Source organism: Chiloscyllium punctatum, chromosome 25, assembly GCF_047496795.1.
Source record: "Chiloscyllium punctatum isolate Juve2018m chromosome 25, sChiPun1.3, whole genome shotgun sequence".
NCBI lineage: Eukaryota > Metazoa > Chordata > Chondrichthyes > Orectolobiformes > Hemiscylliidae > Chiloscyllium > Chiloscyllium punctatum.
The window spans coordinates 20,672,665-20,694,526 of NC_092763.1; the positions used below are offsets into that span (position 1 = coordinate 20,672,665).

At 41.2% G+C, this 21,862-nt stretch overlaps 1 protein-coding gene across 1 annotated transcript in view; it reads left to right on the forward strand.

Annotated features, from left to right (window-relative positions):
• The window catches only part of LOC140495739 (sodium- and chloride-dependent neutral and basic amino acid transporter B(0+)-like), an 81,320-nt gene that overhangs the window by 15,394 nt on the left and 44,064 nt on the right, over window positions 1–21,862 (forward strand). The window contains exons 2-5 of the mRNA XM_072594790.1: window positions 11,533–11,635; window positions 12,892–13,045; window positions 16,258–16,389; window positions 21,425–21,592. Of these exons, the coding sequence (XP_072450891.1) occupies window positions 11,573–11,635; window positions 12,892–13,045; window positions 16,258–16,389; window positions 21,425–21,592 (517 nt within the window). The 5' untranslated portion in view covers window positions 11,533–11,572. The remainder of the gene's footprint in view (window positions 1–11,532; window positions 11,636–12,891; window positions 13,046–16,257; window positions 16,390–21,424; window positions 21,593–21,862) is intronic.

Consider the following 21,862-nt stretch of genomic DNA (forward strand, 5'->3'; position numbering starts at 1 on the left):
CATGGGTAGACAGAGCGGTGAAGCAGGCTTTTGGCACACTGGCCTTCATCAGTCAGGGCATTGAGATTAGAAATTGGGAAGTTGTGTTGCAGATATATAGGGCATTTGTGAGGCCGCGCTTGGAGTATTGTGATCAGTTTTGGTCACCTTGTTATAGGAAGAATGTTATTAAACTGGAAAGAATGCAGTGGAAATTTACAAGGATTTTGCTTGTACTCATTGGTCTGAGTTATAGGGAGAGCTTGGACAAGTTAGGACTTTTTTTCTTTCGAGCGTCGGAGACTGAGGGAAGACCTTTAGAGGTGTATAACATCATGGAAGGCATACGTAGGGTGAATGCACTCAGTCTTTTTCTCAAGGTTGGGGAATTGAGGACCAGAGGGATCAGTTTAAGGTTAGAGGGGAAAGAATAAAAGAGAACCTGAGGGGCAACTTTTTTATATGGAGGGTGTATGCAAATGAGATGAGCTGCCAGTGGAAGTGTGTATATTAACACTTAAAAGGCATTTGGACAAATACATGGATTGGAAAGGATTAGATGGATATGGGCCAAGTGCAGGGAAATAGGATTAGCATAGACTGATCTTTTGAGAAGATTAGGAGCTCAGGTTGTGTTTCAGGTTGTAAGTTTGCTTGCTGAGCTGGTAGATTTGTTTTCAGATGTTTCATCACCATGCCAGATAACATCAGTGAGCTTCTGTTAAAGCGCTGGTGTTCTGTCCTGCTTTCTATTTGTGTCTCTTGGTCTGAGTTGGCGGATGATATCACTTCCGGATCTTCTTCTGAGAGGTTGGTAAATGGGGTCCAAATTGATGTATTTGCTGATGGAGTTTTGGTTTGAATGCCAGGCCTCTAGGAATTCCCATGGGTGTCTTTGTTTAGTCTGTCCCAGGATGGATGTGTAATCCCAGTTGAACTGGTGTCCCTTTTCATCTGTGTGTAAGGATACTAGTGATAGTTGGTCATGTCTTTTGATGGCTACTTGGTGCTTGTATATCCCGGTGGCTAGTTTCCTGCCCATCTCTCCGATGTAATGCTTGTTGCAGTCCTTGCAGGGTATTTCGTAGCGTGGCGTTTTGGTCAGCATGGAGCAGTTTGGGCCAGAGTTTCAAATCTACTCTCATGCTTCTTGTTCAGTGTTAAGGTGTGGGCATAAATATTGTTATATTTGCAGTTTTGACAGCATTTCATATACCTGCATCCTCGTCTAGTCTGTACTACCTGTTTGCATTCTTCTAATCACCATTGCAGTGGGGAGACTACTTCAGTTGGGTGGGGAGCAGATGATACAGCAGGACTCCCAAAGGTACAGTGCTTAATTATTTTGAGTAAAGTATAGACACTGATTGCTCTGAGAGAAATGGGCAATAGTTTTGCGACCGTACAGCAGAACATCTTGCAGCTGACATCAATGCACAAATATTATTAATGAGTCACTGGACTTCCAAGGATAATCAATGAAAACGTTTTTTTGCATTTGGGATAAGCTTTATTGAAAATAATAATTTCTGTTGCAGGGAATTTAGTACACTTTGGGTTGTAAATATACATTATATCAGAACAGACAATTGTGAATTGTTTGAATTATGACCTGAATTTCAACATTTCCATTCACTTCAGTGTGTTAAAATTGCTGACTAATAATGTTCTAACAGCAGTCTTCAGGCAAGGAATTGTACTGCGAATTTGTCTGAGTCCAGTTGAGTTGAGATGCAAGCTTTATGCTGTCTGCTCATCAACATGGTTGTCAGAATCACATGCAGTTGACGACACAGGAATAGATCATTCGCCAATTAAAATTCTGCAATTCAGCAGGGGAGAGTGAGAGCTGTACAAGAGATGGATAAGTGTTGGGTGGTCTGATATTTGTTCCCCTCATGGCACTTTTTGCTCTTGAATACAAGGCTGGCCTGCTCCTTCTGACGGACACTGATCTGTGATGGCACTGTACAGCTATGATGGTCACGGGCAACACACGTTTGGCTGACTATGCCCAGTTGGAGTCAAAAAGTATGGGGTTGGAAAAGCACAGCAGGTCAGGCAGCATCTGAGGAACAGGAGAGCCGATGTTTTGGGCATAAGCTCTTCATTCGAATCGTTATTCCTACTCCTTGGATGCTGCCTGACCTGCTGTGCTTTTCCAACACTACACTTTTTGACTATGACTCTCCAGCATATGTAGTCCTCTCTTTCGTCTAAGCCCTGTTGGGACAGTTGAAGGGTCTGTGAAAGAACAAAAGTTCTGCATACACCATTTAACAATTCATTCCTGAGACACTTTCTAATCGAGGTAGCAAAACCCCAGAATACCAGCAGAGTCAACTCTTACCAGAATTAGCTACTAACACAAAAAGCCGCTACTTGCCTTCAGAGCAGCTGCATTCTTCTCCTTTTTGTCGGTCTCTCTGTCGGTCTCCATATCCAAAAAAATGTTCCTTTTCTGTGTCAGGTTGTCAAAACTGTCATTTGATTTTGTCAGTTTTGAGTTTGACTTTGTTTTTCATGATGTCCCAGTTTCTGAGCAGAGCCATAGTCCTACCACCATTTTCCCCTCAGGAACATTTTGGTTTAATTTTAAACTAAGGAAAATTTGTAAAACGTAACCATGACTCCTGTAAATTGTATCCCCTCCACCATCTGTAACTGTTACTGTCATGATAGGATCCAGCATTTTGCCCACTAAGTTAACAGGTCTATGCTTCTATTTTTTCTTCTGAAATGGCAGGACTATGTTTGTTAATTTCCAAAATCTTGTCAAATCTCAATTTCACCTCTCTGCATCTGATAGGCACGTTTTTATTTCATCTAATTGCTTTAGATTTATATTCCCATGGAAACATTTACAATCATGTCTCTCTTGCCGAATCTCATTGTCATTTTTCTTTCCTTATCCTTCACTGAAGTCTACCATGCCCCAAGCTCAGCTCACTACCTTTTTAGAGTCACAGAGTCATAGAGATGTATAGCATGGAAATGGACCCTTCGGTTCAGCTCGTCCATGCTGACCAGATATCCCAACCCAATTCAAGTCCTACCTTCCAGCACCCGGCCCATATCCTTCTGAACCCTTCCTATTCATATACCCATCCAAATGCCTTTTTAAATGTTACAATTGTACGAGCCTCCACAACTTCCTTTGGCAGCTCATTCCATATACGTACCACCCTCTGTGTAAAAAGTTGCCCCTTAGGTCTCTTTTATATCTTTTCCCTCTCACCCTAAAACTATGACCTCTAGTTCTAGATTCCCTGACCCCAAGGAAAAGACTTTGTCTATTTATCCTATCCATACCCCTCATGATTTTGTAAACCTCTATAAGGGAACCCCTCAGCCTCCATTGCTTCAGGGAAAACAGCCGCAGCCTATTCAGCCTCTCCCTATAGCTCAAATCCTCCAACCCTGGCAACATCCTTGTAAATCTTTTCTAAACTCTTTCAAGTTTCACAACATCTTTCTGATAGGAAGGAGAACAGAATTGCAAGCAATATTCCATCAGTGGCTCGACCAATGTCCTGTACAGCCGCAACATGACCTCCCAACTCCTGTACTCAATACTCTGACCAAAAAAGGAAAGCATACCAAACGCCGCCTTCACTATCCTATCTACCTGCGATTCCACTTACAAGGAGCTATGAACCTGCACTCCAAGGTCTCTTTGTTCAGCAACACTCCCTAGGACCTTACCGTTAAGTATATTAAGTCCTGCTAAGATTTGCTTTCCCAAAATGCAGCACCTCACATTTATCTAAACTAAACTCCATCTGCCACTTCTCAGCCCATTAGCCCATCTGATCATGATCCCATTGTAATCTGAGGTAACCTTCTTCGCTGTCCACTACACCTCCAACTTTAGTGTCATCTGCAAATTTACTAACTGTACCTCTTATTCTCACATCCAAATCATCCATATAAATGATGAAAAGTAGTGGACCAACACCGATCCTTCTGGCTCAAGACCTCCAGTCTGAAAAACAACCCTCCACCACCACCCTCTGTCTTCTACCTTTTGAGCCAGTTCTGTATCCAGTTGCCTAGTTCTCCCTGAATTCCATGAGATCTAACCAGTCTTCCATGGGTAACCTTGTCGAACGCCTTACTGAACTCCATATAGATCACATCCCCCACTCTGCCCTCATCAATCCTCTTTTTGTTACTTCTTCAAAACACTCAGTCAAATTTGTGAGGCATGATTTCCCACGCACAAAGCAATGTTGACTATCCTGAATCGGTCCTTGCCTTTCAAAATACATGTGCAACCTGTCCCTCAGGATTCCTTCCAACAACTTGGCCACCACTGATGTCAGGCTCACTGGTCTATAGTTCCCTGGCTTGTCCTTACCACTTTTCTTAAACAGTGGCACCATGTTAGCCAACCTCCAATCTTCCGGCACCTCACCTGTGACTATCGATGATATCTCAGTAAGAGGCCCAGTAATTACTTACCTAGCTTCCCACAGAGTTCTAGGAATCTGATCAGATTCTGGTTATTTATCCACTTTTACACATCTCAAGACATCCAGCACTTCCTCCTCTGAATTATGGACATCTTTCAAGATGTCACCATCTATTTCCTGACATTCTATATCTTTCATGTCCTTTTCCACAGTAAATACTGATGCAAAATAATCATTTAGTTCCTCCCCCCCCCCTCCCATCTCCTGCAGCTCCACACTAAGGCTGCCATGCTGATCCTTTAGTGCAACATTGAGGATTTTAACTTGCATTGAATGTTGTCTTTACTTCTATTTTTTTTGCCACAGGTGGCTACATTTTCTGTGCAGAGTTTTTGCCTTAAAGGAACTTAAATACAGTGCAGATTCGCATTAATTTATATTCATCTCATATTATCTTTAAATTCTGTCTGCTGCTTGCCTCCCAGCTTAACTTTTAATTGAGTTTCCCTGTCTATTGTATGCTACTTGTCTGCTATTTAGATATGAGGCCCTAGATTTGATCATCACTTAGTGTGAAAACATTTCAGTGTTAAACTATTTCATATGAAGGGTGACATGGTGGCTCAGTGGTTAGCACTACTGCCTCACGGCACCAGAGTCCCAGGTTCGATTCCAGCCTCAGGTGACTCTGCAAATTCCACACAGACAGTCACTGTGTGGGTTTCCTCCCACAGTCCAAAAATGTGCAGGTTAGGTGAATTGGCTGTGTTAAATTGCTTATAGTGTTAGGTGCATTAGTAAGAGGGAAATGGGTCTGGGTGGGTTACTCTTCAGAAGGTCGGTGTAGACTAGTTGGGCTGAAGGGCCTGTTTCCACACTGTAGGCAATCTAATCTAATATTATAGTCAGTCAGCCTTTCCGAGAGACTCCTTTTCTACAAGGATGTTATTTAGCCTTTTCTCATTACAGGATACTTGATCCAAAATGTTGGTTCTTGAACACACTGATCTCAAAAACCGACCTGCAAACTTTCTCTGTACCCGTCCTGCACACTTGCTGCTATTAATGTCTGTCCAGTCAATATGAGGAATATTTTTGTCAATGATAAACGATTACCCTAATTACATGGAGCACAAGTTTCCTGACATTCACTCTGCCTTACACTGCAGCTACTGTTGGGGGCTGTGTAATAACGTACATAAGTGCTTTCTCCCTCTTGATTTTTCTTGGATCCACCCAAACTGATTCTAGTTCTGGATTTCCTGAGGTTAAGTTCTTTCTCTGTACTGTTATTATCCCAAAGTTTTGTTGGTATTGAAACAATTTTAAGTTAGTCGCAAAGTCATTTGGCATGAAAATTGACCCTTTGGTCCAACTAATCCGCGTCAACCATGTTCCCAAGCTAAACCTGTCCCATGTGCCTGTGTCTGGCCCACATTCCTCCAATTCTGTCCTATTCAAGTATTTATCCAAATGTCTTTTAAATGTTGTAACTGTACCTGCATCCATCACTACTGGCAGTTCATTCCATGTATGAACTGCTGTGTATAAAAAAAAAAGTTGCCCCTCATGTCTGTTTTCAATCTTTCTGCTATTCTCTTTAAAAATAAGGCCAGACATTGTGAACTCCCCCACACTAGGGAAGAGACTGTTGCTATTCACCCTTTCCATGCCCTTCGTGATTTTAACAACCTTGATAAGGTCACCTCTCAACATCCTAAATTCCAGGAAAACGTACCAGTCTACCTAGCGTATCTTTATAACTCAATCCCTCCATATCTGGCAACATCCTGTTAAACCTTTTCTGAACTAATGATATCAGCAATGATATTTATTGTTAGATTATATATAATTTTAATTTGCACTCATAGTTCATCTAGTTTGTCCCAAGTGCATTTGAACTGGTGCTTTTATCAAACACTTCTACCTACTTCTTTCTGACACCACATTAGTCACTAATGTCCTTTCTTTTCCAATCTTTTCCAAATGCAAACATTTCAGTTTCATTCAAAACACTGCTGCATATCAATGTCTTGGCATTTCCTTTACTGCCTTTGTATTTTCTGAAACTACTACTCTGTCCTGCTGCTGCCACCATCCAACACAAATTGTGTTTGGTTCAAGTTCTATCTTGAGAATCTGAAAGTAGAAGAGAAGAGGTTGAGCAAATAGGGGGAAGAAACACATGAAAATTGGCAAAACTGTAGTTGCTGATTATGGGATCATGTGATACCGATGAGGTTTACGCGCACATAGTGTGTGCTCAGAGGTCAGGTCATTTTTCTCTACTGTCATTATCCCAGAGGTTTTTTCTTTAATATGGTATTGACACAATTGAGTTTGAGTCATACAGCATGAAAACAGACCCTTTGGTCCAACAGACCATGCTAACAATGTTCCCAAACTAAATTGGTTCTGCTTGCCTATGTTTGGTCTAGATACTTGCAAACATTTCGTATTTGTGTACTTAACAAAATGTCTTTTAAATGTTGTAACTGTACCTGCATCCACCACTTCCTAGATTAGGTTAGATTACTTACTGGATTAGATTACTTACAGTATGGAAACAGGCCCTTCAGCCCAACAAGGTCCACACCGACCCGCCGAAGCGCAACCTACCCATTCCCCTACATTTACCCCTTTACCTAACGCAACGGGCAACTTAGCATGGCCAATTCACCTAACCTGCACATCTTTGGACTGTGGGAGGAAACCCACGCAGACACGGGGGAAATGTGCAAACTCCACACAGTCACCATGCCGCCCACAGTTTGTGGCAGTCCTCTGGCAGTTTGTTTCACATCTGTGGTTGCCCCTTATTTCATTTTACAATCTTTCTCTTTTCTTATTAAAAATATGCCCCCAAGTTTTGAACTCACCCACCCTAGGGAAAGGACCCATCCTGGTAAATCTTTTCTGAACTAATGATATTGGTAACAATATTTGTTATTACATCATATATAAATTTGATTTGTACTCCTAATTGATCTAATTTATCCTAAGTGCTGCTTGTATTTGAATTTGTGCTTTTAGCAAGCACTTTTTCCTACTTTTTTCTGGCACCACATTAGTTGTTAATGCCCTTTCTTTTCCTGTTTTTTCTGTATGAACACATTTTCATCCAAAACGCTGTTCTATCTCAATGCTTTGCATTTCTGTTGCTGCTTCTGTTTTTTTCTGAAAGCTCCTACCTCCAAGTCTGTCCATCCATTCTCTTCACCCAAATGGAAACAAGGTTTACCGAATAGAGGGAAGAAACAGAAGAAAATTAGCAAAACTGCAGTTGCTATTTATGGGATGATGTGATGCCGATAAGGTTTGTGCACACAGATCATCTGTGCTCGGAGGTTCATTCAATAATCTCTTTTTCTGTGTGGGTTTTATTAACAATGAGTGTAAGTTCTTCAACAGTGAGTCTTCATTGGAAATACGTTGAAGTCTTGTAGTATACTCTTGTCCACGTTCTTGCCAATCCCAATATCTGCGATAAATCAACAGATATTAAATCATGCTTAACTGAAGTAAATGACCCTTTAAAAACATGTTCCACATTTTCCAGATCCATTCTGCAATCTCATTTTGAATTATAGATATTTTGAAATTGTTAATGCAACATGGCTGAAGACAAACAATGAAACTTGTCTAAATGGATCAGAAATCTCTATTCCTTACCAAGGCCTGAGTGAGCAATACTGGGAGTAAGTCATAGTCATAGAGTCATAGAGATGTACAGCATGGAAACAGACCCTTCGGTCCAACCTGTCCATGCCGACCAGATATCCCAACCCAATCTAGTCCCTCCTGCCAGCACCCAGCCCATATCCCTCCAAACCCTTCCTATTCATATACCCATCCAAATGCCTCTTAAATGTTGCAATTGTACCAGCCTCCACCACATCCTCTGGCAGCTCATTCCATACACGTACCACATCTCTGTGTGAAAAAGTTGCCCCTTAGGTCTCTTTTATAGCTTTCCCCTCTCACCCTAAACCTATGCCCTCTAGTTCTGTACTCCCTGACCCCAGGGAAAAGACTTTGTCTATTTATCCTATCCATGCCCCTCATAATTTTGTAAACCTCTATAAGGGAACCCCTCAGCCTCTGACACTCCAGGGAAAACAGCCCCAGCCTGTTCAGCCTCTGTCTGTAGCTCAGATCCTCCAACCCTGGCAACATCCTTGTAAATCTTTTCTGAACCCTTTCAAGTTTCACAACATCTTTCCGATAGGAAGGAGACCAGAATTGCACGCAATATTCCAACATTGGCCTAACCAATGTCCTGTACAGCCGCAACATGACCTCCCAACTCCTGTACTCAATACTCTGACCAATAAAGGAAAGCATACCAAACGCCGCCTTCACTATCCTATCTACCTGCGATTCCACTTACAAGGAGCTATGAACCTGCACTCCAAGGTCTCTTTGTTCAGCAGCACTCCCTTGGACCTTACCACTAAATGTGTAAGTCCTGCTAAGATTTGCTTTCCCAAAATGCAGCACCTCTCATTTGTTGGAATTAAACTCCATCTGCCACTTCTCAGCCCATTGGCCCATCTGGTCCAGATCCTGTTGTAATCTGAGGTAACCCTCTTCGCTGTCCACTACACCTCCAATTTTGGTGTCATCTGCAACCTTACTAACTGTACCTCTTATGCTCACATCCAAATCATTTATGTAAATGACAAAAAGTAGAGGGCCCAGCACTGATCCTTGTGGCACTCCACTGGTCACAGGCCTCCAGTCTGAGAGCAACACCTATGAGCTTCATAGCTGGGCCAGTAACCCCTCTTGGGATGGTTGATTGGTAAATGAGAGAGAAGCTGTTTGATTTTGATTGAGGTACTACATTATTCTCCTCTTGCGTACCAACAGGGGCTCCTGCTTTAGTTTGTATTTCCATGGTTTCCAACACCGCAGCTTTCCTTTAACAGGAATTTAAACAGTGTAAACCTTATCAAACAAATATTTATTTTCTTGTATATTCTGGTTTCAAGACTGATCTCCCTTTCTTTGTGTTATCAATTGAATATAGTATTGTGTTTATCCCATAGTCCTGGTAAATGAATTAGGGAAATTGGGAGTAACACTGTTTAATGATATGAAGGAGCTGAATTCACTGGGAGACACAGTGACTAACTCAGGTAGTTTTAACAGTGTATGTAAGGCTGTCAATGAAGCACCGTCAGGAACTCCTTCAAACCAAATCAGCCACAAAGGAATCCCATCAGCATGGACTGTTTAACAAAACTTTATATTTTAAAAGAAAAATGAGAGAATATTTAAAACATTACCAAATTTAGTCTCTCTTCTTAATACCACTGGACACTGGGATATAGTTTTACAAGGATGTTAACAACAACCACTAATATTTATATAGAGCTTAGTTCCCCTAGGACTGTGTAGTCTGGAGGTATTCATGTTACTCCATAGCTCATCAGACCATAGACCTGTATTCTGGATGTCTGTCAGGGCCATGCTGGGCCATCACAGCATCCTTGCTTCCAGCTACCTCAAATAAAAATTCATATCCTTTCAACTCTTCACCTCCTAAGAAATTACCCTTTGGTAAAATTAAGGTTGTGGAGGACATGTAAACAACTATGATGGCGGACACCGTTTATAGTCCACAGCATTGTACTTGATCAATCTAGGCATCTTTGTTAGTGGTCTTATTGTGATGGTATTGTGCCTTTGAGAGACATATTCTCTGCTGTTTCTATTGCAGAGAGGTGTTGCCACAGTGGTGTCAAGCGGTCTGTTGCAGGCAGACAGTTGGTAAATAGTTTGACGATTTTTTTTGTGTGACAAAAGAAACCTGAGTGGATAGAGTCAGGGTTAACACAGACCCAGGAAAGTTTTAGTTTTTCTTTTAGTTTGTGAGATGGTTTCTTCTGCTGCTGAGCTAACAGCTTGAATTCTCTGACGTTAGAGTCTTAAGTGAAAGGTTTCCCCGAGAAATAAAATGAGGCAGATGATTCCTTTCAGTATTTTGTTCTGCTGGACTGGAGAGAGATAGCATATGAGACCCTTAATGTTTTACTAAATTGTCATGTCAAGTGTGTGTTTATGGGGTGCTTCCTATATTGGAACAGGTGATAATTAGTCCTGAAGTCAAACATTATCTTGTTAAGTATTTCAATAGACTTAAAGATATGCCAATTCTTTTTGGATTTTAATTGTCATAAGAATAAAGTTTGTTTTGATTTAAAGCCTAGTTGGCGACCAATTCATGTCAAATTTTATAACAAGGATGAGATGTGGGTTGTGTATTACTAAAGAATTCAATGGACTTTTATTATAGCTCCTCATATGTACACACATACAGTACAATCTCTGGCAATTGTGTGTTTCGACTCAAGCTCAGCAATTCAAATGTCATGCTGGAAGAGGACCAAGCTTAGTAAGACAAAGTGAGAACTTTATACGATTAGGTCACGTGCCATGATATATTGCTGGCATCATGACCATATTCCATAATAATATATCACACATTGATGTTGAGATATAACAGCATGTTACCCTTTTTCCAAAGATAAGAAATCTCAGACAGATATATGGAACTGCTTTATACAGGTACCTGTTGTCCATTTAATAATTATAGAAATGTGTACAAACAGTGTTAACAATATTAATAATTGAAATTTCCATTTAACTTTGGAGTGCTGCTATTTGACAGGTACCTGATGAATAAGTGGCGCTTTGAAAGCCAGTGCTTCCAAGTAAACCTGTTGGACTATAACCTGGTGTTGTGTGAATTTTAACTTTGTCCACCCAAGTTCAACACCGGCTCCTTCAAATCATATTTTAGTGAATGCATGGAGGGTTTGGCTTTACCTTGTTTTCTGATATGTACAGCTGTAATGTACTGTCCCCTTTAAAAATTCACCTATAGTCAAAACTGTAAATGCACTTTGATACTGAATGCTCGGACAATGATGTACACAACAGCCAATTGGAATATTGAATCCAAGAATAGCTTAAATATTCTAGGATCTTAGATAAATCCATAACCTGTGTAAGCAGAGTTGCACATACTTCAAGTCACATGTGGAAGAGTTACTGTACTTTGCACTGCACTTACTCTGTTTCAGAATTCTGTCACTTCTTTAACCATAGTACTATAACACTCTTCTTCAAGCACGCCTTCAGTAACAGAAGAATCTTTCAGCAGTGACCAAATGGACAAAAGAAAATTTGCTTTGTCTGGGTTCTCACATCAAACACGTGCTCCAAAGCATAAGGTGAGTATCTATCAAAACATTAGACAGTAGTCTCAAGTAAAACCCTGAGAGGTATGGATAATTTGGGGAATTTAGTTATTGTGAATTGCAGAGCTTCTTTGAGAGTTCGGTTCACCAACTGATTCCTGGCAAACTGGGAACAGTTACGTTGTTTATTTGCTGGATGGAAACGTATCATTTGCTTTGGTTCCAGATGGAGAAAGCAAAATGAGCTATCATCCACTCCAAACCCATTGTGTCCCACCTTTACCTAAACTATTCATCCTCCACACCCTCTTTTCTGTAAGGACTCCATCCCATTCTCCAAGTTACTCTGACTCTGGTGCCTCGATTCTGATGCTGCCACTTTGATGCATGGGTATATCAGAAATGTTCACCCTTTGCGTCTGCAGCTGGGGTTAACAGACCACTTAGCCATGTTTGACCCATTTCCCACAATTCTAGTCTGTTGTATTCGTTGTTCACAATGCGATCTCCTCTACACTGGGAGAGAGAAGTTGCAGAGTGCGTCACCACCTCGTGCAACATCGACACTCTTTTTTAAAGTGACCCTGAGCTTCTAGTTGCCTGCTGGTTCAACGCACTATCATGTTCCCTGGCCAACATCTGTCTCAGGCTTGCTGCTGTGCTCCAGCAAGACTAAGTACAAGCTGGAAGACCAGTATCTTGTTTTCTGCTTGGGAAACTCACAGCCTTCCGGATCAATATTGAGTTCAGTGATTTTAGGGCCACAGCACCTTCTTCAGGCCAAGTCATCCCCATTGTCCTACCAGGCCATAAGACTGCTCAGTTGTTAGAGAGAGCTGGTGCCAAAAGCTGAAGGTCATCAAACCTAAGGCGAGTCCAATATTGTAACCTAAGACAGTACAGGAGCTGAATTCATGCTGCGGGCATCACATGCATTGCAAACCAGCCATCCAGCCAACTGAGCTAGCAATGTCCTTTATCTACTCTAGGCCTGGTCACAACATGGCTGCTTTCAGCCAAGTCATCCCATTTGCACTTTCTCATGGTCCCCATCATTAGCAGTTTTCCCTTTCCCTGCCATACTATCAACCATTCCTTTGTCTATCTTACTTTCTGTCTCTCCTGAGCTCAGTCAGCTAACTCCGTGTTATCAGCATTTATATAGTTTCTTCCTCTGAAGAAGGGTCACTGGATTTGAAATGTTAATTCTGTTTTCTGTCCGCACATGCTGCCAGACCTGAGTTTATCCAACAATTTTTTAAATCCGCCATCACCCCTCTCTTCCTCAGGTTGCCACTAATAATCCTGTGAGTGAAGGTGATGAGAATGTGGAGCGAGGTAACTGGACCTCAAAGACTGACTACCTGCTCTCAGTGATTGGTTCTGCAGTTGGTCTGGGCAATGTCTGGAGATTCCCGTATTTGGCTTACAGAAACGGAGGAGGTATTGTCACGAAATCCAAAATACAGGGAAGATAAAAAATTTACAGAGAGCATTAAATGGCGTAAAAAGGTCGCATTAAGTGAACCAGGTAGCAATTTAGCCTGCAATCATCAACAGTTATGCTATCCACCATTACTCCACACAAGGACGTGTCTGCAATGTATGATCACTAATAGGCACTACAAAAATAACTAACCTTTGTGACAAGATGGAAGCTGATGCTGACTTCAAGATGTCCAATTGGTGACTGGTAGTTTACTTCACTGTTTTAGTGGTGTCAGTTGTGGTTTCTTTTGGAGACTGTGGAGAGCACAGAGGAGAACAGCACAGCATCTCAGAAAGGGCTTCTAATTTCAAACGTTTTGTTCAGGGATGACAGTTTAGTGGACATCAACCGTCAGTGATTCTTGCAATATGTTGGGTCACTAACTTGGACAATATGAATTCTAGGAACCACCTCATTGTGCATCTGTTAGCACTCAGTAGCACCCAGACGAATTACTTGTTGTGATTTATTGTTGCTTATGTTGTAGTGCTGCTAATGTTGCTTCACACTAGCAAGGGCTCAAGTATCTTCTTCAGGTGTGTATCAAGTGAGAAAAAGAACATTGTGTGTTACAAGTAATATTCTGCTGCACTGATCCTTAAGTATCTGTGTAATGATCCACCTGTACTCAGCATATTGTGTTAAAACTCTGATAGGACTCCTTACACTGGACACAGCTAGACTCACTGCCTTCTTGAACCTTGCAGTATATTTTCTTACCCACCTACCTCCCCCTATCCCGCGCACTCACTTGCCTACCACCCTACCTGCTCACCTTATACACTTGTTTTCTGAGGCTTTGGGACATTTAAACCTTCACTTACTAGAATATGGCAGCTAGTGCTGTTAAAAAGGGGAATAACTTGGTTCCTCCCAATGGCTCTGTATTCACGATTCCGATGGATTAAAGATGCACTGCATATTTCTCCAGTGTGGACCTTTGTACGACAGCATGTAGATACAGGATAAAAATGTAATTGTTACAACAAATTGCTGCCATCAATTCTATTGCTGTCTCAGAGACTCTGCCAGATCTGTTGAATATTTCTTACATTTTCTATTTTTTTTAGTTCAGATTTCCAGCATCCATTGAATTTTCCTTTTCTTACTTTGCAGTCTGTATCGCATCCTATTAAAATCGGCCCTTCCTCAGTTGAGAATTTTCCTGGCTGTTTCATGTTTGTCATTATCTTGTTGAACTTGTGCATTATGATCATTATTAAATAACTGCTCCCACCTCGTTTGGCAGCTAACTATGGTTCATTATTCATTTCTAAATCTGAATCCTTTGTAACAAAAACAGAAATTGCTAGAGAAACTCATCAAATCTGATAAAACTATGAAGAGGGAAAGCGCAGTTAATGTTTTGGGTCCAGTGACCCATCATAGGAACTGTTTTAACTGCAGTTCAACAAATTTGAGAGGATCATTGAATTTCCACAGAATCAAACATATTGTGGCTTTGAGAAGCACAAATGTACTGTGTCCTATTTGATCTTCTTCCACCACTGCTGCTGAACCAGTGACCTTCCTGATGCCTCTCAGGCAGGCAGCCAGCTCATACTACTGCTGCCCAAGTCAAAGAATCATGATAGTGCCATTTGCCCATCAAATCTGCAGCAACCCTATGAAGAGCATCCCACCCAATACCCTATCCCTGGTAAGCCTGCATTTATCAGAGCTAATCACCTAACTTGCACGTTCTTGTCCATGATGGGCGATTTAGCATGGCCAATCCACCTCACCCTGCGCATTTTTGGACTGTGGGAGGAAATCAGAGCAACTGGGGGAAATGCGCACACTCACCGAGAGAATGTGTAAAGTCCACATAGACAGTCATCAGAGGGGGAATCGGACTGTGAGGTATTGTGAGGCAACAGTGCTGTCCCAGTTTGAAGCCAGGCCCTCAGTGAACATAGACTTCCCCACCTTAACACACACCAATCATTCACCAGCATCACTTTCTCATCAGGAAGTTCCTGCACCAACATCAATTAATAAAAGCCACCAACCAAAAGCCTTCACAAGCATACTTTACCCTTCACACTCATGTGCAAGCCTTTACTGCCTACCTTCAGATAATGCCACCCAGGCTAATGTTACAATGCTATGCCAGTAACTGAAGATTGACTGACTGGTGCAAATTGCTGACTCTCATAGCATGAAACTGCAGTTGGCCGTGCAAGGTTGAAGAGTTCAGTGGTTTAAAGCTGAGTTGTGAAGGTTTTTGATGGTGGCTTTTATTAATTGATGTTGGTGCAAGGACGTCCAGATGACAGAGTGAAATGAGTGTGATGTTGCTGAATGATTGGTGTTTGTTAGGGTGGGGAAGTCTGTGAGGCTATCCCCCAATGAACACAATTTCTCTATACCCTTATACAGGGGTCAATGTCGCCTCATCACCACCTCTTTCTAGTTTCTGTCCCTTTCTCTTCCCAAAACAGGAAACTGTGCACAGAGGTAATATTGGGATTCTCCAATGGCCAGGACAAAATGGAGAATGTGGTGCATCACCCCAAGCGTGGTCATTCTCTCTTGCAATCCTGTAAAGATTGCCCCGTTTGCAAGTAGCCTTGTCTTATGGTGTCACAACAAGGGGACATAAATTTAAGGTGAAGGGTGGAAGGTATAGGGGAGATGTCAGGGGTGGGTTCTTTACCCAGAGAGTGGTGGGGGCATGGAATGCGCTGCCCGTGGGAGTGGTAGAGTCAGAATCATTGGCGACCTTTAAGCGGAATTTGGATAGGTACATGGATGGGTGTTTAATCTAGGATAGAAGTTCGGCACAACATCGTGGGCTGAAGGGCCTGTTCTGTGCTGTATTGTTCTATGTTCTATGTTCACACTGTTTTGTTACATTCACAATTCTTCTCCCTGGTCCATAAACATGACAGAAACAGCACTCCTGAGGGAAATGGGATCAATGTAAGTAGTATCAGGCAGTAACACATTGTATTTTCACTCCAAGGTCCAACCTTATAATAAAACCCTTTCCAATCCCTTGACTGTTGCAATTGTGCATTTTCTTAGCTGCGAAGTACAATTAATGAGGGTAAAAAGAAGTAACGGTCACTGGATGTTGATTGTGTCTGTTTTGTATTCCGATGCAACCTGGTGACATTAACATTTAGACAATGGTTTGCTTTCCCTTTTCTATATTTTGCAGGTGCTTTCCTTATTCCCTACATTCTGATGCTGGCAATTGCTGGGATGCCAATGCTTTTCTTGGAAACTTCCTTTGGGCAGTTTGCCAGCCTCGGACCGGTTGCAGTGTGGAAAGCCGTGCCCATGTTACAGGGTTAGTGTTCACTTAATTTGGCAACAGTTTAAATGAGCAATTGTGTTTTATACCCATGAATATACTTGCTATATTTCCTTCACCAGCTGCTGGTGTCAGCTAGCCTTGCAGAAATAGTGTTCACAGTCAGCATAATAAGGGGAATGTCCCCTTTCAATGGCTCATTCACTTTCTGAAAGGGTGATAGAAACAGGAACCACTGCAATATTTAAAAACTACTTAGATAATCACTTAAAACACCTTCGCATAGAAGGCTAAGTGCTGGGAAATGGGATTAGAGTAGATCAGTTCTTGATAACTGGTACAGATGTGATAGGTTGACGAACATCTTCCTTTGCTGTAACACTGTATGACTCTAATTGAGATAGCACGAATGGAACTGCTAGAGAGAATTTTCGTGACTCCTGAAATTGATAGAACTGTTTATAAACATGATGTTGCGGGTGATTCTTCTGGGATCTGCAATAACTTCTAAAACCAGAGTGAGTGTATTAGTGAAGACCTTCTCCAGTACAATTATCTTATGGAGATTTTAATGGATCAGCGGAATCCTCTTGTTATCCAAACTAGAGAAAGACCTTTTTTATGCTGCTCCATGTTCATAATATAAAGATGTTTGCAACCTCTTTTTTTTTTTCAAACAGATAACCTCGCAAAGGGCTGCGATATAACCCTCACGATTAGGCTATAACATGTTGACAAGAATGAAGAGAAAAACCTTGTCACATTTTGAACAAACTCTGCTGTTCAGTGAGGTCAAGTTTCTACTACAGCACAGTTCCTGCAGTAATCCTTTGATATATAGAAATCTATCGATCTAGTCTTGAGAATGCTCAGCTATTGTTTCCATTGTCCTCTGGGGCAAAGGTTTCCAAATATTCACTGCCCTTTTTTTTATTTGATTGATGAAATTCCGACTCATCACAGTCCAAAACGACCCACCCTTTATTCTAATGTAGGAAGCTTCCTTCCTGAATTGACCATGTTAGTATTATTGCAATCGATCACCTCTCATTCTTCTGGACTATATCTGTGAACTTGGAAATATAATGTTAAATCCCCACTGAAGCAGAGTCCTATTGGACTTGAAATATTAACTCTGGGTTCTCTATCCACACATGCTGCCAGACCTGCTTTGTCCAGCTTTCTATGTTTGTTTCACATTCCCAGCATATTTTATTTTATTCCAAATCATTCCTACAGATTGTAAATTGCTGGGGCCCAACCACTGATTCCTGTGGAACCACACTAATTGAAGCTGGCCAAACTAAAAGTGAACCATTAGTTCCTACACTGTTTTGCGTCCATTAATCTGTTCTCAATCCATGCTTACAAGATCTCCTCACACCCATGTAGTCTAATTTTATTTATTTCCTTCCAGTGTGGAACCTTGTTGAAAACATTCTGAATATCCGGAGGTTCTCCCATATACGTTGTTATTTATATCCTTAAACTCTGACAGGTTTGTCAAGAATGAGTTCCCTTTCATTAATCCGTGTGGACTTTGCCAAATCGGATCATTATTTTCTAAGTGGGCTGGAATTGCATCTTCTTGTAATGGATCCAGACTTGATTTTGCTATTCTTTTCCATTTTACACATCTATAAAAAGTTTTACAGACTGCTTTTATATTTTGCACTCATTTAGTTTCATATTCTCTTTTCCCTTTCTTAATTTGTTTCTTGGTTCTCTTTTTTGCTAAAATGCTCTGAACGTTTTATTGACTTTCTTTTCAAATCTTTACAGACGTCTTCCTTTGATCTAGTAAGATCTTTACCAACGAATGGAAGACTTGGTGGGTTTCTGTGCTTTTAAAGCATGTATTTTACTGTGAATTATGGAGTGAAATTGGCTAGATCCCACCTCCAGAAGCAAAATCAGCAGTGAGCTCATGGGTCATAGCAAGCCTTAAAGCACTATAGATGGGTAAATATGAAACAGTGAAGAACATCCCACCCAGTGGCGATACTAGCCAATCTGATTAGTTTGAAGCTATGGCAAATATGATATTACTACAGAAACCCACCAAGTCTTCCATCTCTAGTGGTGGCTGCAGGGACTGCAAACAGACCCACACAAAAGTGCTGATTCCAGAGTGAGGGGATGGGGGGAGCCTATATGATTGTTGTCACATCTTCTCAGGACAAAAGGCACTCAAACAACAAAGAAAATTTACAGCACAGGAACAGACCCTTTGGCCCTCCAAGCTTGAGCTGATCCAAATCCACTGTCTAAACCTATCGCCCAGTTCCTAAGGATCTGTATCTCTCTGCCCCCCCACCTACTCATGTATCTGTCCAGATACACCTTAAATGAATTTACCATGCCTGCCTCTACTACCTCTGCTGGCAACACGTTCCAGACACCAATCACCCTCTGTATAAAGTACTTTCAGCGTGTATCCCCCTTGAACTTTTCACCTCTCACCTTGATTGCGTGAACTCTCGTTACTGAATCCCTCACCCTGGGGGAAAAAAAAGCTTATCTATATCCACCCTGTCTATACCCTTCATGATTTTGTAGAACTCAATCGTACAATTTTAACGCGACCTGCCAGCTCTTATACTCAAACCCTGTCCAATGAAGGCAAGCATACCATAAGCCGCCTTAACCACTCTATCCATCTGTACAGCCACCTTCAGAATACAATGGACCTAAACTCCCAAATCTCTCTGCTCATCAACTTTTCCCGAGGCTCTTCCATTTACAGTATAGTTCACTCTAGAATTAGACTTCCCAAAATGCATCACCTCACACTTTGCCGGATTGAACTTTATCTGCCACTTCTCCACCCAACTCTCTAGTTTATCTATATTCTCCTGTATTCTTTGACAGTTCCTCTGCCTTCTGCTACTCCACCAATCTTAGTGTTATCTGCAAACTTACTGATCAGACCAACAATGCCCTCTTCCAGATCATTAATATATATCACAAATAAGTGGTACCAGCACTGATCCCTGTGGAACCTTTCTCCATTTTGAGAAACTCCCTTCAACTACAACTCTGTCTCCTGTTGCTCAACCAGTTCTTTATCCACGTAGCTAGAACACCCTGCACACTATGTGACTTCACTTTCTCCATTAGTTTTCCATGGGGAACCTTATCAAATGCTTTACTAAAGTCCATGTATATGGCATCTACAGCCCTTCCTTCATCTATCAACTTGGTCACTTCCTCAAAGAACTCTCTTAAGTTGGTAAGGCATAACCTCCCCTGCACAAAACCTATCACTGATAAGCCCATTCTTTTCCAAATATAAATAGATTTTATCCTTCAGTATCTTCTCCAGCAACTTTCCCACCACTGACGTCAGGCTCACTGATCTGTAGTTACCTGGAATATCCCTACTACCCTTATTGTACAGGGGGACAACATAGCAACCCTCCAGTCTTCCAGCACTTCTCCTGTGTTTAATGATGCCATAAAGATATCTGTTAGGGCTCCAGCTATTTCCCCTCTCTCCTCCCTCAGCAACCTGGGATAGATCCCATCTGGTCCTGGGGATTTGTCCACCTTAATACCTTTATCCTACCCAATGCATCTTTCCTCCTTATGTCAACATGATCCAGAGTAAACCAACTTCTATCTCTAATCTCAACATTCTTCATATCCCTCTCCTCATCCATCCTTCCTTGCTGTTTTAGACATTGTTACACAAAAGGAGTCACACTCCTCCCTGCCGCAACTGTTTGATGGGGTGTACAGTGTAATATTGTGGTTAATTGTGTCTTTCAGAAACCACTTGACTGGTAATTATTTGCGTATGGTGAGAGAGCTACTGACTTTAGCACTTACAAATGCTCTGTGCTTTGGGAATGAGCTTAGGGAGTGTGCAGGAATGTTGTGGATTAGGCTACAATCCTTTATTACATGTAACCCCACCAAAACTATCTGCTGCAGTGACCTGTGGTATCCCATCATCTTTGTCTTTCAGTGTTAATCATTGACTATCTACTATCATATGTTTCATTTTGGGTCATAATCTACCCATAACCAATTTTTCACTTCACAGTTTCATAAATTCCTTTGTTTATATTTAATATCATCATTTCTGATTGAACTACATCATTTTCAAACTCAACGTAAGCAGCTATCATTACTCTATCTTATAAATAGACTGGTTTGTTGCACACAAAAAGGAAAAGAAACAGTACCTATCGTCCATTATCCAAGAACTAATTGAAATGATATTATTGCAACTGTCAAAAATAAAGAATCAATCTTCATATGAATCATCATTAAACTCTTCACTCCAGAATTGTATTAAATTCAAATTTTACCATTTGCCATGGCAAGAGTTGAGGCCTGGTTTCCAGAACATTATCTTATTTTCTGGAATAATAATTCAACGATAATACCACAAGCCATTGCCGCCTCCTATTGATGATCTGAAAGGTGCTTAGAGATGTCCCAGGTTTGTGAGAAAGGCTACATAAATATATATCTTTCCTACATTTATTCAGAATCAGAGGTAATGTCCTCCGTGTTCTAACTTTGCTGTTAAGACATGCTGCCTTAAATGGTAAATCATTCTTCACTGTCTTTATGGGATTCAGTGTAGCCCCTCTGCCCTTGGGACAGGCCAGAAAAATCTCAGTCTATTGGCTTTGTTATTACATTATTTCTCAGATCAACATCGACTTCAGTCCCATCATGTGTGGCCTCCCCCACCGCTTCCAAAACAAGTAACTGACATCAGCATATCCTACACCCTGAAAATCACAGCCTATATTGTTCAGACTTTTGGCCGTAAACGCAGTCAAGATGTGATGGATGAAATTGCATGGACTCAACATTTTTACATTTATATAATTAGAAATATATCTATTTGTATTCAGGTCCTTGGAATTAAAGTATAGCTTACACTCACCCATCACGTATTTCCAAAGAATTATGGACACACAAACACCCACATAAATTGCAATGCTGCCTGTCAACTAGACAAGATAGATTTAGCTGGTAGACAAATCAATGTGAAGGGATTTCTTTCAAAGCAGTTTCAAATCTAACCTCATGCTCTTTGTTCAATTTTAAGGTGTGGGCGTAAATGTGGTTCTGCTTGAATCATTCAGCATCATTTCTTATACCTGCATCCTCGCCTACAGTCTGTACTACCTGTTTGCATCCTTTCAATCACCCCTGCCATGGGCAGACTGCTTCAGTTGGTGGGGAGCAGATGAAACATGCAGCAGGACCCCCAAAGGTACAGTGTTCACTTCTGTTGGGGAAAGTATAGACACTAACTATTCATTCTGTCAGTCCAAATGAGTGAGACAAACAGACAATAGTCTTCTTGACTGTATAGCAGAAAGTCTTGGATAGAACTCAGTAGCAAGAATATTATAACTGAGTCACTGGGCTTCCAAGGATAATCATAGATAATCTTTTTTTTTGAATAAATGTTAAGCTTTAATGAAAATAATGCTAATGTCTGTGGTAAGGAATTCAATACAATTTGAGTTATAAATATACA